The sequence below is a fragment of the Gambusia affinis genome, linkage group LG17, assembly GCF_019740435.1.
Source record: "Gambusia affinis linkage group LG17, SWU_Gaff_1.0, whole genome shotgun sequence".
Taxonomy (NCBI): domain Eukaryota; kingdom Metazoa; phylum Chordata; class Actinopteri; order Cyprinodontiformes; family Poeciliidae; genus Gambusia; species Gambusia affinis.
This window is the reverse complement of record NC_057884.1, coordinates 20,649,227-20,675,113: the sequence shown is the minus strand read 5'-3', so window position 1 is coordinate 20,675,113 and position 25,887 is coordinate 20,649,227. Positions and strand designations below refer to the sequence as shown.

The 25,887-nt window shown below is 36.7% G+C and overlaps 1 protein-coding gene across 2 annotated transcripts; it reads right to left on the bottom strand.

The window, feature by feature from the left end:
• Positions 1-824: 824 nt before the first annotated feature.
• zgc:92275 (cholesterol 7-desaturase nvd) lies at positions 825-23,223 on the bottom strand. 2 transcript variants are annotated; one of them, XM_044095690.1, is made up of 8 exons: positions 22,669-23,223; positions 13,229-13,417; positions 12,771-12,949; positions 11,996-12,121; positions 11,563-11,682; positions 10,965-11,141; positions 6,682-9,234; positions 825-3,338 (listed from the first exon to the last, which is right to left on the bottom strand). In XM_044095690.1, exons 1-7 carry the CDS (start codon positions 23,036-23,038, stop codon positions 9,073-9,075), a joined length of 1,323 nt encoding a protein of 440 aa, XP_043951625.1. In that variant the 5' UTR covers positions 23,039-23,223; the 3' UTR covers positions 825-3,338; positions 6,682-9,072. The 2 variants fall into 2 exon arrangements, with proteins under 2 accessions (XP_043951625.1, XP_043951626.1); XM_044095691.1 differs by having other exon boundaries at positions 840-3,338; positions 7,963-9,234.
• Between the last annotated feature and the right edge of the window lie 2,664 nt (positions 23,224-25,887).

Here is a 25,887-nt window from a genome sequence, read left to right as displayed (position 1 = left end):
CCTCAATACTAATTATTAATAAATTATGAAATCAAATAAAGCATAAAAAATACATGTAAAAATACATGAAATAAATTGAATGCATATTTATTTAATCAATGAAGATAAAAAACTCTAATCACATAAGACAGTTGATTTATTTTATCTTGACCTTTGTTTTATTTAATATATATTTTATTTCTGTGTTTTTGAGCTACGAGGTGATAAAATTCAATTTGGGTCATTATTTGTCGCTCCTGGGTATAAAAACCCACTGAAACGAACCATAGCTCATTAATCACGCCAAACACGGGCGCCATCTTTCTTTCTTTCTTTCTTTCTTCCTTTCTCGTCTCCTTAAACATTTAGTCTCGTCCTCAGAGACGAGGTAAACCCAAACACGCAGGTACCGAGTATCTCCTCCTGCAGTCTAATGTCTGCCTGTTTTTGTTGAAGACGCTGCTGCTGCTGCTGCTGCTGCAGGGATCGTCCCTGCAGCCTGAACAGAAACGAGGCGAATCAGCCTCCCGGTTGCCATGGAAACAGGCTTCTTTCACAACAAGAGCGCGCGCGCCCTCAGTGGAGCTCTCTCTACAGCGAGGATAGTGATGATAATAACAGTAATAACAATAACAATAACAATACTACTACTACTACTACTACTACTAATAATAATAATAATAATAAGGGCGATACAGAGAGAGCACCAAAACCAGACATTAATAAAAACAACAACCAAGAATTGGAATTTGAATTCACGTTGTCACATTATAACAACTGCAAGCTCCGTTGTATTTTACTAGCATTTATTATTTTGTTTGTGCAAACTGAAATTACGAAATAATGGGAAATTTCAAGAAAAAAAACCCCAATAAGATTCTGCGCTGGGATGAGATGACGATAGAAAACAAACGAACCAAAAACCCCGTAAGCAACCTGCGACATCGGTGTGCGCATGCGCATCGCCACAGTGTAGGGCGTTCTGACAGATAGTCAGAACACCAGCCGTAGCTTGATGAATTTCATAAAACTGTAGTGGAAACATTTATTTTCCGCATCCCACGAGTCACGTGATCAACACCCGGATGTTACTACTGGCGAAAACAACGAAGAAGACGACAGGAAGCAGTCGGAGGATGATGTCTTTCTCTGGACAATATGCAGCTCACAGGTTCATCGCAGTTTGTTTACATCATTTGAATGTGTTGCTCTTCTGCAAAAACATGTGATTTTAATTTAACTTAGTTTCTTATTTCATTGATGGGAGCAATTGCAAAATAATTGGTTTGACATTTTACAAATTAAAATCTTAAAAGTGCGTTGTGCATTTTTCTTCAACATCACCTTCCACTGCAAACTGTCTCATCTAGAGGCTGAAGTATTTTGTCTTTCTTCCAAAAGAAAAAGCTCAAGCAAAAGAAAATTGCAAGGAGAGCCTCAGCGAAGATAAATTTGAAAGTTATGCCAGTTGTATTAAGGTCTGGACTTTGACTGGACCATTCCCAACATATGAAAGTGTTCTATAGTGGTATGTTGAGGGTTATTCTCCTCAGTACTATTGTTTTTGAAGCCTCCATCTTCAACTCTGACCAACTTCCTCATCCTTGCAGAAGAAAAACATCCCCACAGCATGATGGTGCCACCACCGTGTCGAGTGTGTTCAGCATGTAGAGTTAGTTTTATTTTACAAGCTGCAGCAATAAGAGCTCAGAAACATGGATTAAAAATAAAATCAATATGTAATAGTAGCAAATGTACTCATTTGAAAACTACACTTTTATTTACTTGAGGAATATTTGACATAAATAACAGCATCTAAGTCTGATGATAAAAATGTTTTTCCATTAAAGAGCTAAAACTAGACAGAAAGCATAAGTACCACCAAATATGGTCATCTTTGTCGTTACTGGACAGTAAAAATAAAACAAAGCAAAAGTAGTTAATATTAGATCCAGGACAAAGAAAGAAACTATATTTTCAAAGGAGAAAAAGGTTTTCTGTTGTTTTTAGGAACATCTGAATAAATCCTAGAAGAATCAGCGAGAATGAGTCCTGCTTTTCCCTCTGGGCTCGTCTGGAAGGATTTATCTTTAAAGAAGGTTTTCCTCATTAAGGCGAATAAACAAACGCCCTGGAGCAGAAAAACATTTAAAACATGACTCAGAGGAGCAGAAAGGCCTCTGTCATATGACAGCGTATTAAGGGCATTATGGACGAAAATGGGGAGCAAAATTCTGCCACAAAAAAAATCTGAGATTCATAGTTTAATCTCAGAAATTATCTAGAAAAAACTTTGACATTTTTGAGTTTGAAAAATAAAAAATGTGCTAGAAAAAAATCTGAAATTTTGAGCTTAATCTAAGAAAGTTTATAGAAAAACATTGAAAATTCTGAGTTTGAAAAGTTGAAGATTTTAAAAAAAACTTGAAATTAGATTAATCTCAGAAATTTTTTAGAAGAAACAAAGGACGTTTCTGAGCTTGAAAAGATTCAAGATATAATTTTTTTAATTCCTCAAAGAACTTGAACATTTTGAGATTATGACCTAGAAAAAACAAGAAAATATTTGAGTTTGAAAAATTAAAAGATGTCAAGAAAAAAAATAAAAAATTTTGAGATCACAAAAATTTCTTTAAAAATACAGGTAATTTTTTGGTTTGATAACCCCCCAAAACTCTAGAAAAACAGAAAATTTCTGAGCAGAAAATGTCAAAAATATTTCAAAAAATAAAAAAATGAATCTCAGAAATTTTCTAGAAAAAACCCAGAAATTTCTGAGTTTCAAAACTTTAAAATTTGCTACAAAACTTCATAAATTTGTAGATTAAACTCAGAACTTTTTTAGAACAAACCAAGGACATTTCTAAGCTTGAAAGTTCAAAATTGTGCTACAAAAAACTCAAGATAGAGATTTTTAGCCTAATGTCAGAAACCTCCAAAAATAAAAACATAGAAATTTCAGAGTTTCAACGGTTAGAAATGTAATAAAAAAATAGAAAATTTCAGATTAATGTTCTAAAAAAAATGAAAATTTGCCTGTTTTGATGGTCAAAAAACTGGAGTCTTTTCTAGAAAATGTCTGATTTGTTTGGTGGAATTGTACTAATATTTTAATATATCTACAAAACAAAAGCAGAAAAATATTTTAAAAACAACTGAGACAGGAGAAGAAATGTCCCCATCATCACCAAATTCCTAGAAATACCAGAGAAAATAAATAAGTTTTAGTGTAAAATGTCGTTCTGGCAGCCTGACTGTCACAGGCGGGTCGGTCCCTGTGGGCTGAAGGCGGCTCGTTGTCTTCATCCTCCTCTTCTTCCTCCTCCTCACACATCGATAAAACTGGACCAGAATCCGGCCTGAAACAGATAAATCATAAACACAGTGAGACAAAAAACAAGTTCACACACACACACACACACACACACACACACACACACACAGACAGTGTAGGAAGACGCTTTGAGTGATACACACTCCGCCCACACACACAGTCCTCTGCAGAGCAAAGGGAGGAACTCCTGTTATGTGTGCGCGTGAATGTTGCTCTAAAGCAGCAATTCCCATATCAGCAGTTCTTTCTAATAAGTTCTGGAGAACAATATGAGAAGATGGAGGATGTATCAGAGCGGGGACGTCCAAAACGCACCGTTTGGTCCCGTTTGGGCCCTAAATGAAAGTTTGGCTGATGCTTTATTATTCATTACTGCTAAATCTGCAGTGGAATAATTTATTAAAAACTGCTGGAGTTGTGCAGTTACATTTACTTGAGTAACTTTTTTCATTGAGTAATTTCATAATAAAGTATCTCTACTTTTAATTGAGCAAAACTTTTGTATACCCCAAATGAAGAATAAGTTTGTTTTAACCAAAATTTCACCGAAAATGGACACAGACCTGCAGTTTTTGTTAAAGTTTCACAAGTTTTATGTTCCAAATTTTATTTTGCCTGATTTTCAAATTAAATTTTGATGTGAATTATTCTCATTTTGGTTCCTAAAATACCAAACTATCCACTTAATTTTATATTTTTTGACTTTATGCTTTTCATTTTTAAATATTAAATGATTGATGCTTTGATCAGTTACTCATTGCCTGAGTCACATTTTTACAAAAATACCTTTTTACTTTCACTTGAGTAAAAATATGTTAAAGTCGTGCTACTCAGTATAATTGTCGGGTAATCTAATACAATATTAATAGATAAAATTTAGGCTTGTATTGTATTGTAACAATGTCGTTTGATACACACATAATGAACATTCCTATGACAATAATTAATGGTTTGAACGTTCACTTTTCTACTGAAATCCTCCTGTGTCCCCCTGCTGGTCATTTCTGGTATTGCACACCAAGTTGCGATGTCAGCAAGAAATTGATTGCGGTTTTCTCAGCGGCTTATTTTACTTACGCAAAGTGGTAAATATGAACTTAAACAAATGCAACCAACCTGAACAATAGTTATATGCATGAATGAAAAGTTTGTTTTAGTAAAAACAAAGAAAAGACTTCACTCAACGTAAAGCTACAACAGCATAATGCAGGAAAAAAAAGAGAAGTAAATTTCCACCATAAAAATTCTATTTTGAGATTAATCTCAGAAATTCAGTTTCAAAAGTCAAAAATTTCAAACTTTTCAAAAGTTTCAAACATTGAAAATTTTCATGTCAGAAATGACCAATGTTTTTATTGAAAATTTATCAGAATTAATCTCAAAATTTATGATTGTTTTTCTAGAAGATTTTTGACTTTTCAAACTCAGAAATTTCCATGTTTTTTCTAAAGTTTCTCATTTTTTTCTATAATTTACTAATTTTCTTCTATTATCAACGGCCCTAACATGCAGTTGTATAGAACAAAGCAAAGAGTACAAATCAGGTTGAATAACATATTTTAAAAAATACACACTAATTAGGGATTAATGTCTAAATCATCATAGATTTCTGAAATATTAACCAATTTTCCAATAGGTGGAAGGTTAAATGATACAAAAGTAAAATAATTTCACTCATTTTTTAAAAAGGTTTTAACATTTTAATGACATCAAATCTTTTCAGTCATTATCCCTCCTCTCTCTAAAAACCCTTTGTTGGTGAAGATGAAGGCCTGAGTGAATGAAAGATGAATCGACGTCGTTGGAAGCATTCAAAGTGCGAGTGAAGTGAAGGACAGAACAGTCAGAACGTGTTGCGCTTCAACGCCTACATGCTTTAGCGCTCAACATGACAGCAGCTTGCTTCTCTGCAAACTGCCTGTCCTCGGCTTCTCCTCCTGGTCTGTGCAGCAAATGAAAGCTAGCATGCTAAAGTGGAATGGTGTGAAGAAAACAACTGATTATACAGGGGTGAGGCTGAGCAAAGAGGCTCCTTTTGGACTGGAATTGTTGGGCGCTCTTGACATGAACCTCTTTCTGCAAGAGCTGTGACAAAAACGACGACAAGACCTTGAAATTAATTGATTTAAGGAGACATTTTCAGATGGATGCCTGCCTTTCCAATGTGTTTTTCATGTTAGAACGAAGTTCTTGCATGAATCATGCATGAGGAACTCGACTATTCTTCCCTTCAGGTTCGTTTTGTCTCAATGCTGCAGCTGAACATGGAAAATCTTTTCAGATTCTAATTTTTTCTTTTAAAAAGCTAAAAATAAAAACCCCGAAGGAGGCTGCAGGCTTTACTAATCAAACTTTTGTGTCACAGTGGAGAACGCCTGCAAGCTAACTGTGTAATAAAGATTCTGAAAACCCCAACCAAGGTCAGATGAGAATAAAGCTTTAAAGTTTTAACTCAATTGTAAAAAGGAAAAATTACATAACATACTCTGGTGGATGCACTTCTGTTTACCTGTTTATGAGCCAACGGTGCAGCTAATTTCTTGCTTAGAGCTTTAGTGTTTTTGCTAGCTTTGAAAACGGTTATCACTAGCGCATTTAGCTTCTACTAGGTTAATTTTGACTTGACAGTTTTGTAAACTTTCAGCAGAATAAAGTTCAACATCCATGTTAAAGTTTTGGTTATATATTAACAGCACGGTTGAATTTCGCACTTTAGCATTAGCTTCCGTTAATACCGCATTGGTATAGCACTTTAGCATTAGCTTCTAATAATACTGCATTGGTATAGCACTTTAGCATCAGCTTCTAATAATACTGTTTTGGGGTAGTTCTTTAGCATTAGGTTCTAATGCTAAAGAACTATATTATAAGCGTTGGTATAGCAACGTTTCTAATTTTAGCTAGCCATGCTAGCTAGCCTTAGCATTCACAACATGCTATGCTAGCACACTTGCTCCCCTAGCAGAGAGTAAGTGTTAAAACCCGCCTCATGGCTCTGATTGGGTGTTTCTAGTTATCACTGGGAGCACTGGGAGATGTCAGCTTGACTTTTTCACAGAATAAGTTTCATACCATACCATCATAGTGACACTTTGAACAGTTAGAAGTATTTTTTTTAGCTTTAGCAAATACTTTGCCTAAAATTTGTATTTTCTTATCTAAAAAAGAAATTTGTTTGCCGTTTTGCAATACTTTATATTAAAGGCGTCAGTGGTTAAATGAAAAATCATCAAAATGCAAATGCGCCGATTTTTTAAAATCCTTTTAATCGTAATAATAATATATATATTTTAATCAGTTATGTTAGTTTTAGCTGTATTCATGCTTATTAAAAGATGGCTCCCGGTTTTCCACAGTCCTGAACTTACAGTGGTTCCGGTGGGATCCCTCCTTGTGCTTGTCCATTCTGCAGAATGAGGTTCGGCTGGTTCGGTCGGGCAGACGGGAGAGTGGTGCGGCGTGTTGTTTGAGCTGAAATCATGCGCACGGTTTGCTGCAGATGGGACCATCACCGACTCCTGACACTTCCGCTGCAGCCAAACCCAACTCTTGTGGAGCAGATGTCTGATGATTGCCCCATCTGTTGTTGTTTGTGTCTGCTTTGTGAAGCTCGTCACACGGCAGCAGATTCAACTAAACATCCACTAATACAAAGAGTGTTTTCTGTACCTGGCGGGTAATTTTTCATACCCAAAACAGGCCTAACAAGCTTTCAAAACTGTGTTTTCCCCCTTTAAATAGCTAAGTTGACTTAATTATTAATGTGACGCTTCAGCACAAACAGTCCTCCCACAAACCAAAACAGAAAAGGCGTTTTTACAACATGGCGAAATGCGGCAGACTAAAGGCCTTTACCCACCGATTCTGCTCGATTTAACCCGCTAACATATTCAACTGGAAGCTTCTAGCTAAGAAATGCATGAGCAAGCACACGAAGGCATGAGAGACAGCTTTAATCTGCGTATTTAAATAAACATTACAGCTGTGGATCATCTGTCAGCTACAAAAATTAATATTCAGGAGCAACCGAGATGATAACATTAGCTGTTTGGCTAAAGCTAATGTTGTTTCCATCACACCTTAAAGTTTAACATCAAAAGATTTTAGACATAAGAAATCCTACAACCACTAAAATGAGGCTACGGCATTTTTATTTTATTTTTTACTTTTCCTGGGGAAGAAAGTGGTGCTGGTGTTCTTCAGAGGTTTTTCTGTAGTTTACTTCAGTTGTTCTTGGTGCAGCGCCCCCACAGGTGAGGAGGGGAGCATGTTTTTCAAAGGGTTTAATTCGTTAGCGCAGAGTGAAAGCGAACTGCCGCAGTTAAAAATGTAGAAAATGTTGCAATTTTGGTTCCCAATCAAACAGAGTCTTTGTCGTAATCCGGTTTAATTGAACTCCAGTCTGGTTGACTAGAAAGTTCTACTTGTTTGGGGAGCTGTGAATGAGTAATCAAACTCAACACCAAACAGACTGGAGACCAATCTAAAAACAAGAAGTGAACTACAGCACAGGGCATTCTGGGTAAATACAACCAAAACAAACGAGTCGCGAGTCTATAACTGGAGGGAAAATTTTCCAGTAGTTTTTTACCAGACAAAAGAGAAACCCTACTACTGCTAAAATCTGATGCCACTTCACTTTTGCTTACCTGTCATGATTTCCAACAGAAGAATCTACCAGGTAGGAAAACACCTGTATGGTGCATCATTCATACCAGTCCTGTTTAGTCCACTTTTATCCAAGTCTAGTTCGTTTGCCAAGAAAGTCCGGTACATTTGTGGAGGTGTGAATACACAACTGAACTCTGATTTGGACCAAAAGAGTGAACTCTGATCCGCCTACAAACCTCAGCCTTGGTTCTGTTGAAGTGAACTCTGGTGCGGTTTGAATGCATATGTGAACATCAAGTGGACTGGAGGCTGCTCCAAAAACAGGAAATGGACTTCGGTGCAGGGCATTCTGGGTAAATACAACCAAAACAGATTTGTGAGTCAAGTGTTGGCGTGAGAATTAGCTTGTGATTTTTTTTACCAAAGACAAAATAGAAATCCTCTACAACCTCTAAAATTTGATGCTAGTCCATTTTTTTTACATTTCGTGAAGAAGGAAGCATCTTCTTCAGTGGCTCCTGGTGCAGCGCCCCCCACAGGCAAGGAGGGGACCAGGGTTTTCAAAGTGTTTTAATAGTTTGACATAATACAGCATACATTCATCAGTAAAACCAGCAGACCAAATGTTGTCTTTGGTTGCTAGGTAACGGCTCGGTGCCAGTGGAATGTGACTCAACATTCCAGAAGTTTTTGAAACAGCCCATTTTCCAAACACCAAAAAACATCAACTTATTGCAAAAAACAAAAACAAAAACAGCTGGATGTAGTTTTTAAGCATTTGGGTTGTTATTAGAAGCAGTAAAGACCCAAAAGAAATGATAAAAATATGTGAAGTGTAAATTTTTGTGAAACATTTACATGTGAACAGAACATTCCTTCAAGTTCAAACCATCTCATAATAAACTTATACAACAAATTCAGACTTTTAGACATTTTTTTATGTGCTTATTGTTAGTAAAACTTCACATTAAAGGGCTGAAGGGAATTTATTTCTCTTCATGGTCTTGGATGGATATTTTTTCCGCTTGGACTTTAGGAAAGCATAAAAAAAAGTGCATAGGTTAATTATTTCAACCTGAAACAGATAAAAATAATTTCTTCTCTGAGAGGTTTCTTGGAGCCAGACCGAGGCGACCTCCAGAGGCGGGTCAGAAGTCCAAAGCGTCCCGCCGGTACTCCAGCCGCGGGCTGTTCTGGCTGTAGAACTGGCTGAACCAGCGGCGGTGCCTCCGAACCGCAGCGTCCTCCTTCACCAGCAGGGGCTTGGAAATGTACATCTTGTTGTTCCAGATCATCACGTCGCGTTCAAACTGCGGACGCAAACAAACAAACAAACATCTGGATCTGGTGACTGAACTGTGACCAGGAGTTTATTCTCATTATTATGTTTGTTATGCTGTCGAGTCTCAGTAAATTATCGTGACTCAGCAGGGCGTCTGCTGTTAAATGTCACTCCACAGTGAGTTTAGCTGCTGCTGAGATCTGGCATTTTACTTCCCAACAGCTGTCAACTGTTTCTATTCAGCGCCGCATTGGAGAAAAAAAAGATTTCTGGAAGTTTGATCAAACTATTTGATTGTAACTATAATATGCAGCTTCTAAACCAAGATTTTATTTTATTTGTATGGTAATTTACACGTTTTTCTGTCTGGTTGAAACAGCTGACAGTGTTTCTTCACCGCCCAGCTAATTATCAGCTTTAATGAGACAGTATTTACACTTTTCCAGTGACTGTACGGCGCGAGGAGGAGTGGGTGATACATGCACCCAGAGATCGCTTCAGATTAAAATCATTTCGAAGGAAATACACAACATACTGCTATTAAAGAACAGATCCAACCTTTAAAGATAAAATATTTAAAAAGGGATTTTCAGTTTTCATTTAATTTGCTTAATAAATTAAATTAATAATAATTTATTTTACTTCTAACATGAACTTAACACTCACAATATGTAAATAAGCTTTAATAAAATAAAACTAAAGGTTAAAAATTATCCTTTCAAATTGATTAAATGTTCATATGGTAAATAATTTCAAAACTTAAATATTTGAAGATTTAAAAAAACAATATATTACATAATAAAATCCGTAAAAATAAAATGAAAAAAGTATTGAAGGACTTAACCAAAGGTAGAAGTAAAAATATTCCTCTAAATAAAATAAGTATTTATATAAATGAGTGATATAACGTAACATGTGATTCAGAAGGACATAAAGAAAGACTGAATGATAAATCTACTAAATAAATCTCACCACTAATATGAAGCTTCTTTATTATTAAAATTAATTTTAAAAATATTACAAAGACTAGCAGGACTAAACCATCAATGCAGTGGCTGATAAAGGAAAATTAGAATAAATCCTTTTGTTACAAACTTGCAACTGATAATGAGCAATTTTGGCATGTGAAAAATAAAATAATTTTAAAAATATGAATAAAATAGAAACAAAACAAAAGGTAAAAAATAAAAATTTTAAAAATATGAATAAAATAGAAACAAAACAAAAGGTGAAAAATAAAATAATTTTAAAAATATGAATAAAATAGAAACAAAACAAAAGGTGAAAAATAAAAATAATTTTAAAAATAAGAATAAAATAGAAACAAAACAAAAGGTGAAAAATGCTACGATGGCCGACAGGTGCAAATGCGCAGCAAAAGAGAAAACATGCAAACAAAAAAAAGACACACGCACAAATTAAATGCGGCAAACAAAAAGCAAATAACATGCAGCAAACAAAAAAGAAAACACCCCCGAATGAAATGCATTTCTCTTTGTTTGCTGCATTTCATTCGGGGGTGTCTTCTTTTTTGTTTGCCGCATTTAGTTTGTGCACGTGTCTTTTTTTTGTTTGCATGTTTTCTCTTTTGCTGCGCATTTGCACCTGTCGGCCACCGTAAAATACAGCCAATAATCTTTTCAAATTAGAACAAATCTCAATTTCACACCTAATGAAGAACAATTTCACTATTTGTGTTTAAGAGTTAAAAAATATGAATTAAAAGACCTGAATAAATCTAAATTCATAATGCTGCACCTGAATGGATTCTCCTTTGAGGATGAATTTGGGCACCACAGCTGGGATGTTTCGCTGGTAGAACATGGTGTGAGTTACGCACTGCAGCAGAGGCTCCACAGGCGTCACACAGTGCATCATCAGGCCGCGGCCCAGGAAGCTGTGGTCGAACCGCAGAAACACCACGCCAGGGCCCACCTGGAACAGTTACGAACGGCACTGAACCGGGAATAAGAACATAAACTGCTGGGTTTAGAGCTTAAAGCCATTGATTACTGTTATTAGGCCTGTAATTTATGAATGTAGTTATCAAAAAATGTACAGTATATATAATATAAATTAGCTAACTATGTAGTTAGCTGTGCTAACCCTTAAGTGCTATACCAACACTGTGTGTAGCAGAAGCTAATGCTAAATCGCTAACTTCAATTCAAATTATAATCCTTGAGCACCATTTTAGCTTTAACATAATATAAATGTTCTATAAAGTCCTTACATACTATTTTCATATTTATATCTTTTTCTAATTTGAAGAAAGTAATACTCATTTATTATTTTAATTTAATCATTTTAAAATGTAAATATGTGGTTTCAGCTGTGTGTACTGTATTTACTGTACCTGTCTGGCCACAACGCGCAGATCCAGCAGAGGCAAACGGCATCCAAACAAGGTGAGTGAATGATTGACCCTCATCTGAGAGCAGTGACCGTTGGGTTCAGGCTCTGGATCCCATTCAACCTTCGACCGGAACCGAAAAGCAAAACAGACAAAAGTGATTCACTATTATAGTGAAATAAGGATTACAAAGGTCAGATAAAGACAATATCTGGATTCCTCTGGCTTATCAAGAATGATTTGTTATATAAAGATGCAAATTCTCCCTGATAAGGCCGATAAAAGTGTTTCCATGAAACAGAAAAAGCTCCAGAGGACATCTTTGGTTGACTAAACAGGAGCAAAGTGCACAGAGATAATAGTGACTGAATGAAGCCAAGAAGAAGCTCTTAACACTTTTAACATTTCAAGCAAGAGAGAAGAAATGTTTGATTACCTTCCAGTCGTGTCGCACAAACTCCCAGGTTTTGCTGTTGATGTAGCGCAGATCCACTCCGCTGGGGAGGCCAGGAGTGTGCAGGTGACCCAGGTGAGCGATGTCCGCTCCATTTTCTGGAATCTCCTGAAGAAACAATTCATTTCAGCATCAACAGCCACATGTTTCTCTGTTTTTTAATGAACTGCCCTATAAATGTTCACTTAAAATCAAAAGTCAGCAAATTAAATAATAAAAAAGACATCAAAAACTGAAAAATCCCACTCTCTCATAAGTCTGTAAATGCATCAGCAAACTGCATCTTCTTTGGTGCAATTTTTATTTCTACTTCAGTAGAAAATGACAAAGACAAAGGCTATCAAAAGTATCACAGGCTTTAATATTTCAAACACAAAACAAACTTGCCAAAAACTTTACCATCCATAATCAAGAAATAATAATAGATTAAAAAAGGCGCAAAAATATTGGTTAATTATGACAAGTAAGCTATATTATGAAGTATTGTGAAGCCCTAAATCTGAATACAGTAAAGGAAAATTTAGAGGAAGAAAAAAGCAAACAGTGAAGCAACAGATTTACTAATATGCAAATATGCCGTTACCTAGCAACCCCAGGAATGCCCTGCACGTTACCTAGCAACCCAGTTCTAGTTCCCTTGGCAGATTATTTTACTTGTAACATGGGAAACATGTCTTGTTATACAAATTTTAAGCTTTAATACTTCAGCTGCTTCCAGATAAAGGTGAATATTTAGTTTGAATTTTTTTCCACCTGCCTGAATGTGGCAGTTGATGAAATGCTCGGTTCTGCCTCTGTAGACCCACTGGCCGTTAGCAACCTCCGGCTGCTCTGGGACGCTCCACTGCGGTTCCAACCCGTCACAGTGGAACCAGACCAGAACCTGCTGGTTCACCTCACAGCTGGGCCAGCGGCGCACCTGGGCGAACTCAGGTACTGAGAGAGAAAAACAAATGTATACACAAGGTACAAAATTACAATAAATATACTGACTTTATGATGCAATGCTGAAGGAGCTCAGGAAGAACATGTTATTATTCCAGATTTAAGAACAGAAATTGAGGACACAAGGAAGGAAGAATAGAAAGGAAGGAAGGAGAGACCATTGTGAAAATAGAAAACAGAATAAAGTCATAAAAACTAAGATTTTCCAGCATATTTAGCGATTGAACCACTGAAACCAAAGACAGGAAGCTGTCTGTGCTGTTTTTGTACCTTTATCTGAGTAGGGAATCTTCTCACATTTCCCGTCGCTTCCCCGATACTGCCAGCCATGGAACGGGCATTCGATGCAGTTTCCCAACACGCGGCCCCCCACAGCCAGGTTGGCGCCCAGGTGGGGGCAATACGCGTCCAGCACATGGGCTTTCCCATCGTGGCCCCGAAACACCACCAGCTGCTGACCTGAACGACAAAACATAAAAAAATAAATAAAAAAAAAACAGGCCATAAAACGATTTTCCATTAGTAGGTGGTACCAGAACCTTCAACAGAACCTACTTGGTACTGTAACATGCTAAAGAAGGCTAACTGTAGCACTGAAACACAGCTAGCCGGTACAGCAAGTTAGCATTAGCGCAGCTGGAACAACTAGTTCGCCTTAGTACTGCTGGTCCAGCAAGTTAGCTATAGCACTTCTAGCTCGTCCAGCAGATTAGCCTCAGCATTGAAATAGCTTGCTGGCACAGGAAGTTAGCCTTAGTACTTCTAGCCGGTACAGCAAGTTAACTTTAGCCTTTCTAGCTTGTACAACATATTAGCCTCTGTACTACAACATAGCTAGCTGGTTCAACAAGTTTGCCGTAACAACGTGACACAGCAGATGTGTCCAAATTAAGTAATGTAATGTTAGCATCAGTGCTGTAGCAACCCTAGCCACTAAAGGAGTCAAATATGTTGTATTTTTAAAAATCTTTTTATTTACTCTTGTTGATACTACAGCGTGCTTAGCACCAGTTTTATCCAATTGTACATATTGATCTGGGTTGTTGTGGTGTGAGCTGAACGGGTAGCGCTAATACTTACTGAGCTAATGAGGATGGAAAGGACCAGAGCAATATTCACCAGGGTGTAGTTTGACATTTAACAGGCAGAAATGTCAACAGGGGCGGTCGATAGAGCTGCACACTTGACACATGTTTGATAAATATCCAAGCCACTCAGAATATTATTTTTGGATCTTATGTAATATCCTTTTGCTGCTCAAAATAGCATCATATTTAAATAAAGCCAATGAGATCAGGTACTGAATACACTTCTATAACAGTAAACAAACCAACTTGTATTGCATAATTAATGTAAGCAATCTTACATAATTTAAAAAATATATAATCTTAAATGTAACTGAAACAATTTAGTCAATGACTATTATTTTATGGCATGCCATTATGGCATAATATAATCTGACACTTCATGATGGAAGTGAACATCATTAAGATAAAGGTTGATTTCTGAGAACCTTCAAGAACTGCGACAAACAAGGCTAGCCAAGGACCTTATGCAAATAATTAATTTGCATAAATATCCAATATGGCTGCCACAAATAAAATACAGTTGCATGTAGGAACTATTTGTCCTCAGCTATAATGGTTTATCTCTTTAAACCAGGAATTGACACAATAAAACCTCAACAAAACTACCTGCCAGCAGCAATTAGCACCGAAAACAGATGGCTAATCCCACTGGTTTTCCAACTAGCAACGTGTTAGCAATGTCCTAAATTTGGTTGTGATGTCATTCACAAATCCGAGTTTTACATTATTGATCATCACTCCACAGTAGGAGTGTGCCAAAATATTGTTTTGTATAAAAGTCCAGATTCTCAAAATAAAATGTCCCAAAATTGATTTAAAAAATTAAAAAAATCTGCTGTCTGCCGGCCTCCATCTTGTAGCTGTGTGAAACGCCGGCCTCCATTTTGTCAGCATGCAGTGTTGATTGTTGTGTACAAAACCAAAACTTATTAGTCTTTGAGGGAGTGAACGTTCCCTGTGATGCCATTTTCATTATATTACTTGCAAATTGTCTCGAAATGACAAGACTATTGTTAATCGCAATAATTTCTGGGACAATTTATCAACCAGTAAAGTTTGTTAAATGCGCTTTTCATACCTGCAGTTCTTCAAACGCAGAAAACATCCAATTTCAGGCCATTTCTCAACAGTCTGTGACAACATCTTAAGATTAATCCACTTTTTAATTGCTTTTTCTTCAACTGTGACAGTAATCAAACCTGTAGGCTGAGCTGAAGATAAGGATGAATTGGCCTGTTAAATTAATCGCATGTTAAATTAAAATGACTTTAAAAATCTCCATTTGTTTAGTTTATCGTTTTTGTCTACCAGAAACTGCATTATAAAGTCTTCAGCCTTTTGGTTTCATAAACTTCATAATTCATTTCATTTGTTGTTTTGTTTCTTTATTTTGGATATTTAAAATATCTTCCAGTTCCAGTGTCTCAAAACGACAATATTATCGTTTATTCCGATAACTGCTGAGACAATTTATCGTCCAGCAGAATTTGTTATTGTGACAGGCCCGTTTTGGCCCCGTTGTGAATGATAACTTACTGAATAGATGTGCTAAAAACAGGCCTGCCACAATAATACATTTTGCTGGATGATAAATTATCATAAATTATCATAAATTATCACGATAAACGATAATATTGTTGTTTTGAGAGCCTTTTTCAAGTAATAAAATGCCAATAATACATTCTCAAAGACTAATAAACTTTAAATTATAATGAACATTTAACACTGGAACTGGGAGACATTTTAAATATCCAAAATAAAAATAAAAATAAAAAACAAACAATAATTTTCCTTCTTTCTTCCTCTGAGCGATCTGAGCCGGCTCTTTCATCGGCCTGGCAGGATATCGTGGACGGATAACAAGAATAATCCCAACGCGCCGTGACACAGCACTGCGACGCCGCCAGAGCCTGTCGTACTGCAGAACTCGATTCCCGTCTCAATCTGTTATGACAGCATCAAGCAAAATGTGCTCTGTAGGCAGAATCTGATACAAGACGACTGCAGGAAGCAGATGAGAGGGAGACAGAAACGATTCCCAGCCGGTGTCAGCAAAATATGGGAAACTGAAGCCACAGAGGCTGCAGGGAAAAGAGCCAAACACTGTTTTTATGAGTAAATCTGCTGCATTAACACAACTGGTAAAAATGTAGGTTTTCCTACATCAGTATTTAAGAAAAGTTATATTTCAGGGTGTCCAAATTGCGGTCTGGGGGCCATTTGTGGCCGTTGAACTGATTTTGTGCGGCCCCAAACTGCAATTCAAAAATGATCCAAATTTGACCCGTTGATGCAGACAGAGGCTTTTAATTTGAAATTTTCTTACAAAGTGTTTTTTTACCCAAGCGTCAACAAAAGGTAAAATCATGTTTATTTACAGATTTTTTTACTAAAATGGCAACTTTAATGCACCAAATCAGCTTTGATTTAATTCATTAACCTTTGCTACATTTAGGAAACGTTTTGAAAGAAAGTCACCCAAATTGTGTTCTAATTACTGCAAATAAATTTGTTCAACCAAGCAAAAAAACAAACAAACAAACAAAAAAAACAACAAAACCTGCATGCTTTTCTAAGAACACAGTAAACGTTCAAAATCTACGATGGCATATTATGGCCACAGTAAATATTAAAAAACAGACAAAAATAAAAGCAAAAGACATAGTAAATTTCCATAAAAAAAAACTCATAAGTTTTGAGAGTAATCTCAGAAATTTTCTACAAAAAAACTTGGAAATTTCTGACTTTCAAATCTTGAAAATTTTCAACTCAGAAAATTTTAAAAATCAGAAATTTTTTTACAAGTTTCAAATGTTGAAAATGTTCAAAACTTGAAATGTCAAAAATCAGAAATCTTCGTAATTTTTTCTATAAATCGCCGACGCTCTCACGCAGTTCCCACAGCCGTCCACCAGGCGACACACCGACGTCTTAGGCAGCGCTCCCTGACGACGCACAAGCGCAGTCAAACTGAACTGCAAATTCAAGCTATTGGGCTCTTTAGAGGCTAACAAAGGTCAATCCTAGTAAGCATGTATGATTTACAGCAGTCTTACTCAAACTGTTGTCCCTGGACCATTTCTGGTGCGAGGGCACCCCCTAGTGGACAGAAAACAACTACAGAACTACTTGTGTGATCAGAGGAAGCCAAGTTATAGCGACTGGACTGCAACCTTTAGTGGTAGGAATCGTTCCAGTTAGTCAGAACTGCTCTTTGCTTGGTTATGAATGATGCTCTGCTTTCAGGTAAACAGCTATTGTTATTTTCATTTAATTTGTAATTATCTCAAAATGTCCAAGGAGAGCTCTTTGGTGCTTTGTTGTGGCCACACACATTTACCAAACAGCCCCACTCTTCTCATTAAGATGAACAAAGAAAAATACATGAGTGAAGAGTTTCATTTCAGGTTGCATCACATATTAAGATGTGTTATGGTGGGCACAATTTTGGATTAAGTGGTTTTTGTCACCTTGCTAAAAGGGTTAACTGGTCCTCAGCCTGAAAAGGTTTGAGAAATACTGATTTAGAGACATATGCAAACTGTGAGGGATTAGAATTGCCATTCAGCCACGTCCACATGCTCCCGCCAGCAGCCAGCATTGAAAGGATTCATCATCATGTTTTATTTGATTAAACACAGGTTGAAATCTGCATGAAGTAAAGATTAAGAGGAAGAAAATAGTAGGAAAACAGGTGACTTCCTGTTGGAAGGGGGCAGGACTAAAGTGATGCCACCAATTGACCATTTGAATGTGATGAGATCTGGTCTGTGATGATACAAATGAAGTTTGATGGAAGCTTATATGGGGAAGTTATTCCATCTTGATGTTTCATGGCGAATGGCCAGATTTGAGGCTTGGCCACGCTCACATGTTTTGACATAGCAAAATTTCTTTGATAACTTTTGACCTTCAATGCATCAAGTCTGTGCTGACTGAGTTTGAAGCCTGGATCCTTCCTGTTCTGAAGGGCTTAGATTAAGTCAGACTATGATGACATAGTATCGTCAATCAACCAACCAGCATCACTCCTGCCAAGTTTGGTGCCAGTTGACCTTTCTATGTGAACGTTATAGCATTTCGTTCGCTGCTCTGCCATGCCCCGGGAACATGTACGAAAAGTTAATTTTTTCAATAACTTCTTTAAGGGTCATGCCAAGAATGAAGCCGATAGGTCAAAATCTCTAGGAGGAGTTTGTTAAAGTAAAAGTGTAAAAGTGAAAAATGGCCAAAATTTGACCTATGACCCAAAATGGCCCCCTCCCTGTGCATCTTAGGGGATACCTCCAAGAAACTTTTTTTCTTGACTCGGGGGGGATCTACCTACGTACCGAGTTTCAGACCTCTACATCCTACGGTTGCCCCTATTTTCCATTAGGGGGCGGTGTAGAGCAGTTTGGCCACGCCCAGGCGCGGTTCCACCAGAATCTGGACATTTTCCTCGGGGGACAATTTTGGGTCAAGTTTGGTGAGTGTTTGAATATGATAAAGCCTCCAAAAGGCCGTGCACAATGGTTTAAAAAAAATAAATAAATTGAGAAATCTTGCGATTTCAATCGGCCCTGTGCCAGCGCTTCGCTGCTCGGGCCTAAGAAAACGAGAAGAAATCTGTAAGATTTTCACAGATAAATAAATCAGACTCTTAAAAAAAGTAATATTCTTAATGGCTGTAATCATTCCTGTTGCTTGCGCATCAATTTATCTACCCCAGGTTTTCCTTCCACTCAACTTTCTGATAACACAGCAATAAATCTGTAAACATTTCTTTGCATTTTTACTGATATTCTGATGATTATCCCATCAAACAGATGGAGAGTGAAAGGAACATCTGGTGGTAAAAGCGGCTCTCCCTGTTGTGTTCCAGGCTCAGAAACTTTTATATTCGGCTTGTTTTGGTGATGCAATCTACGCAAAGCAACAACAAACATGAAAGCCTCACATCCTCTTTGAAACCCCGTTTTTCAATGATCAAACACCCCCAACCAGACAGCAAACTGCAGAGAGACGAGGCCAGGATGTGAAGCCTCAGTAAATCAGAAGCAAACATTTTCATTCTGCTCACCAAGCAGAAAAAACTTTATCATAATTATACAGATACAAATAAGAATCGCTGTGATGTGAATTAATGTCTTTGTAGAAAAATGTTGCAATTACAGCTGCAACTACGTCTCAACCAGCAGAAACAAAGGACCTCAGCCATACACTGCAAAAACAGAAAATATTACCAACCAATTCAGTTTAGTTTTTGCTGCAAATATCTTATGAAATAAGACAAAACTAACTTTTCGTCAAAAAAAAAGAGTATTTTAAGTAAATAATTTCTTCATAAGAATGAAAAAGTGCCAGAGTATATTTAACACAAACGTATGACTTTTCAACAAATTTTTTCGCAACAGAAAACATTTAAATCAAATGAGTCAAGGAGGCAAATTACTGATTAATTACTTAATATAAAGTTAACTGATCTCATCAATCAACTAGCAGTTCCTCTACCAGCGGCCATTTGAGTTTCAATGTTATTATGCATCACCTGCATTAAATACCGACTGAATAAATGTGTTTTCTCACACTAATAAACTTTAAGATTAACCAAACAGAAACTTGTTAAGTTGCTGAAAAGAAAAATGAAAGATGAAACTTAATAAGCTTGTTTTTACAGTGGATGAGGTAGATGAGGTTTGTAGAGAAAAAGAAGAAATCTCCACAAAAAAATCTGAATTTTTCTATAAAAACAAGGAAATTTGTGAACTCCAAAGGTAGAAAATTTGTTAGAAAAGAATTCTGAAATTTTGACATTTCCAATATTTACTAGAAAAAACATGAAAATGTCTGAGTTTTTGAAATTCCAAAATTTTTATGTTTTTCTAGAAAATTTCAGGCATTTATCTCAAAATTTGGCAGACATTTACTCTTTTTAAATTTAATTTATTTTTTAACATCTACAATGGCTATAATACGGCGTCATAGATTTTGTACATGTTCTGTCTTTTTGCTGGATTAAACAAATTTATTTTCGGTAATAAGTACAGAGTCCCTTTCTTTTGAAATGTTTACCTAAATTTAGCCAAGTTTAATAAATTAAATGAAAGCTGATTTAGGTCACCTTTTCAGTGAAACTCTCTAAATAAACATGATTTAAAGCGTGGCTATAAAAACATAAACACTTTTTGTTGTATTTAACGTCTTCCACTGTGAGAAAATTATAAATTAAAAGCCTCCACCAGCTTTAACAAGTAAAATTTTTTAATTTCAGGGGGGCCACACAAAATCAGCCCAAGTGCCACGTCCCTTACAAAAAAATAAAAAAAAAAAAAAATACAAAAAAATTTTTTTTGTAAGGGATAATGGCCCCCGGGCCACATTTTAAACACCCCTGGAACTAATTTTAATCTAATAAACCAATAATCAACAAGTGGAGTATAATTTTCCTGATGTTTGATGATGTGATGTTTTATTCTGCCCCTTAAAATGACATTAATATCTCATAAACTGAAAATGTTCTAAACTCTGTCGTCTGGTTTATTAGCAGCCAGCTAAGCCAGGAGGAAGTTTGTCGTATTATCTAATGAACTCGTTGCCTTCCAGCCACACCTCTTCATTTCAAAGGTAACCACAAGTCAAAGACGAGGTCAGAGGGTTTATCAGGAACTTCGTTTCTGCAGAAAGTGTTTCCAGGGTTCCCAAAACAAAACCCAAACGTCTCTGTGAGTGACAGCAATCTGGTATCGTAACTCCAGCTCAAACAGAACAAAGGAAGCAAATAAAAAGCAAACACAACAGGCTTGTGGAAAATTTTGATGTGGAATAAACCAAAAGTAAAAAAGTGTAACGCTGTCAGTTTGGACTGATATATTTTTTCACTTTCAGGCTGTTTTGTTGCATTTTGTTCCCAGTTTCACCATTAAATGCTTAAAGTTTCACAACGAGTCCAAAAGGAAACCCTGAGTGCTGCAATGCAGGTTCTGCTGAACCGGTGTAAATTCCCACCGGTTCAGCAGAACCCTAGTACTCTTGGTTTCAGAGCCACCAAGACAACAAGTGAAACTAATAGAGGCTTTAGTGCTGATGTTGGAGCGCTGACAGGTTTACAACCGCAACGAAGAAGACTGCTGTCTGGACAAGCATGCATATATCTCCAGAACAACTTTGTTCTTCTTTGTGGAAAGTCACACGTGAAGCGTCTTAACGAGGAAAAATCAAAATTAGTAGAATCTATTTACAAAAATAATCCTCTATTCAGGAAAATTGAGTGGAAGGAAAAACTGTGGGTGGATAAAAACAGCCTTGAGAGAAATGTGGAGCAAGACTAATTAAAAAACTGAGAGAATCTCTCAATACAAAGCTGTACTGAGCAGATATTGAATTAATTAGGATGAATAAAGTATTTTTGGATTTTAATTGAATTTAACTGAAAATACTGAATACACTTTCTAGTAGAAAGATCATCCTACGTCAGTTACTGGTGTTACGTAATAATCTGACTTCCTGAGAAACTGGATTTGGAATTAGTTTAAAAAAACTTAAAGATAAATAATTTATTTTAAATGAAACTAGCAACATAAATCTTTGAAACTGCAACTTCCAACCTCAGAGGCGGAGCTAGGTCCACCCAGGCATTTTGCACAACTGAGTGGTTGCCATGGGAACTGTGTCACGAAAATAAAATAAACATGTTTTGCAACAAAGATGATTTGGGGTTTTTTGCATCAAAACCACTATGAAAACTTGTTTATCGCATCAAACCGGTCACATGATTGACAACAGGATGTCACTACTGGTAGAAACTAAGAAGAAGACAGGAAGTAGTGGGAGGATGTTTTGTTAAGCTTTTTTATGTTTTAATTTTAACTGTTTCTTAAAATTTTCTACATAAGCAGAATATCAACAAAGTTTTGCTCACTTTTGGAATGGAAACGCAGCAACACCAACTATTTTTTAATGGGGTAATAACTTTAAAACATGACAAAAAACAAAAAATAAATAAATGTTTTTACATAATCCTAGCTTAGCCAGTTTTATTCCTCAAATATCACTTAAAGTTAAACTTAGTTACATTTAATCGATTACATTTATTTCAGTAATATTTTTGAAAAATGTACTTTCACTGTACTTTGAGTAATTTATTATGAAGTATTTCTAGTCTTACTTCAGTAGAATTTCTGGATTTTCGTCCCACTGAATGAAAGACAAAACATGGTTTAACCAAAAATTCTCCAGACAAACCGGCAGTTTCTGTTAAAATTTCAAAAGCTTTTATACTGAAAGAAACTGATTTAGAAAAAAAAAAATCTTTTGCTACTTTTGTCGTTTTGGTTCTTAAAATATAAAAAAATCCACTTAACTTTACATTTTGGTTGTTCGATTATGTAAATATTAAATGATTGATAATTTGATAACTTTTTACCAAATACTCTTTTTACTCTTACTCGAGTAATTTCTTTTACTTTTACTTGAGTAAAATCTTTCCGTTCACTCAGTTTCCGCAGATCTGTAAAAATTACGTCACACTTCAACACTCGTTCACAAAATAAAATATCAGAAGAAGAATTGGAAGTAGTTTGAATATTTTCTGTTTCCAGAACAAAATAAAGTGAAATTTCAGCGTTAAAAGTTGCGCCATACCTAGAATATAGGCGCTTCTGACCTCTCCCCGGCCCAGCATGTGGGAGTCCAGAACCCGGTACCAGCCGTTCGGATAAACCGGCGGCAGCTCCCCGACTTTCCTCCGGCGGCGCGCGTCGTTCGCGGCCCGCGCCTTGCTGCGCCCGTCCTCGGCGATGTATCCCACATCCTCCGGGGTCCGGAGCAACTCCAGGGGCCGGAAGAGCAGCCGGTGCAGCTGGACCAGAACCAGGACGGACACTCCGGCCGCCACGCACAGGACGAGCCGCTTCGCAAAGCCCCACTCCTCCAGGTGGAAATCACCTGAGGGAAGCGTGAGGAGGACGGCTCCGAGTCCCAGTCCCACAGCCAGAGCCGCGTACATGGGCATGTTGTCCCTCGGGGGCTTCGGTTTCTGCAGGCGGTTCAGGTTCAGAAAGTGACACCACCACCTAGTTCGGATTTATTTACAGGCGTTTGCGCGTGAATGCCACATCTGGAGCAGAAAAGTTTTGGGGAGGATGGTCTTCCAAAAGGCTGGTGCTGCGACTCTGCAGCAGGGCTGAAGTTGAATAAAAAAAAAAAAAAGTAGGCCAACAGCAAAGAGGATTTGGATGGAAGTTGGCCAGAAGGTGTCACCATACTTTAGAGAGCCGGACATCAAGGTTCATGATTTAAGAAGATTGATCCAAATATTTATGTTTTTTATTATTATTTTGGTCATTTTTTTATATGACATTGTATTAGGACTAGGGTTGCAAATAGGAGAAAAGGAATACATTTCTGCCAAAAAACTAAAATTTTTAGATTAATCTTAGAAATTTACTAGAAGAAATGCTGGAATATCTTAGGTTAAAAAAAAAAAAAACACAGAAATTTTGAGATAAATTTCACATTTTCAGAGTTTCAAAAGAAAAAAAGACTTTTGTAAATTTTTGAGATTCAAAAGTTCAGAAATGTTGACTTTTCAAGCCAACAAATGTCCTTGAATTTTTTTCTAGAAAATTTCTGAGATTAATATAAAATTTGTCACAAATTTTCAACTTTTCAAACTCTGAAATTTTCAAGATTTCTCTAAAAATGTCTGAGATTAATCTAAAAATTTCAGATTGAGTTCTCACATTTTCTTTTATTTTGAAAAGTCAAACATTTTCAAATTGTGTCTTGGAAATGTCTGAGGGTAATTTCAAAATTTCAGATTTTTTTTCTTACAAACTGTCGACTTTTCACACTGAGAAATTTTCAAGTTTTTTCTGGAAAAAGTTTTGAGATTAATTTCACTTTTTCACAAATCTTTTCAAGTTCCTCAAAACATTTGTTCAAGGCTTGAAATCTGTTTACGCCTATTTAGAGCTGTTATTTGCAGTTTGTGTTGAAGGTGTTGAAATGTGGTAGAGTGGTAATGACACACCCAAGTATTTAGGCAACATCAAAGGCAGTGTAACGCTTTCGACATTAAAATTGTTTATTTTGGAAACCGTTGAGTATGTAAATGTTTTTTCGTGATGAAGATGTTACATCATAACTGAAGTGCAAAACAGACTTGACCTTTGAAAAATCAGTCCTGACCAGAGGTCAACAAAGGTCAGCCTCTCCCATCTATTAGTATCTCTTCAACGCTAGTTAGCAGCTCAGATCTGAAAGAGCTTCAGCAATAACTTTTACATAAACTCAGACTTTGAAATGTAGATTATCCAGACTGTCAGGTAAGACGTTAATCATCAGCAGCTGGCATTCAGCCATGCGGCCCTACCCTGTTAGACAGAAACAAATCCCCTCTAGGGTATCGTGACGGTTCACAAGGAAACTTCTGGAGCTTCTTCCCAGGTCGTCGGGGGAAAGCTGACGACATTTTTATCAAGGACAGACTTGACATTGTCAGGGAAGAGTCACATTAAGCCACTATTCAAAGTGTATTTCAATCCACTTTATAACGGCACCTGTTTGAGCAGAAGGTGTGCTATTATTCATGTTGATTACCTTCATCTGTTACTGCTAGCTTAAGCTAAATTGCCCCTGTGGGATAATAAAGATACCTGGACTTTGACTCTTCAGAAGCTGTTGCATTAAATGTACTTCAGATTTCATGTTTAAGTTGTCGTAAAACACCAGCCCATCAATAAAAGACGAGAGACTGGATTTAAAGTGACAAGTGATGACATTTTTACTTCAAAAATGTTTTCATTAGATAAAAAATGGAAGTTGATGCTTTGCTGAATGAACAAAAGCTTTCGTCTGCAACAGTACTATATTCACGCAGGTATTTCTTGTTTTGCATGTGTCTTACTTTATGAATTAAGGATGGTTCATACCAATCAATAAAGAAATTATGTATTAAGCTAAGGAACTGATCAAACAAGAAACTAGCTACCCAATGAAACAAAAGATTAGCAAACTGAACAACTAATACAGCAATTAGTTGGTTTGGCAATCTTGATCTAACAAACCTGCTAACCAACCAAGTGGCCAAAGAATCGACCAATTACATATTCAATGCACCAAACACAGAGATGTCATCCAATCAGTCAATCAATCAATAAATTAATCAGCCAACTGAACAACCAGCAATCTAACCAAGACCTCAACTAATTAGCCAACCAATAAACCAATTATTCAATCTACCAAGTAGGCCCTAATAGACCTGCTAACCAACCAAGAAACCAAACTATTCTTCACTCGACCAAACCGCCAACAAACTCACCAACCACACTATTAATAAACCAACAACCAGGCCAGTTATTAATCCTACCACCCATAATAGAACACACCTACTAAGAAATGACCAAAACAACTAACCGACCAATTACATATTCAATCTACCAAACACAAACCTGCTAATCAGTAAGCCAACCAAACATCAAATCAATCAGCCAACTGAACAACCAACAAACTAACAGAGACACCAACTAACTAGCCAAGCAAAAAACAAACTAATTATTCAATCTACCAAGTAGGATCCAACAGATTTGATAACCAACCAATCAAACGATCAACCAACGAAGCAATCGACTAACCAAACCATTCTTCATCCAAACATCTGTCCAGCCAACAAAATAACAAATGACTCAGCAAATTAAACAACCAACAAAAACACCAAATGTTCATCCCACCAATCATAATCCTACATACCTGCTAACCCACCAACCAACCAACCAACCAACCAACCAACCAACCAACCAACCAACCAACTAACCAGCCAAAAAATGACAAACATGCCAGTTATTCAACCACAATCCTGGT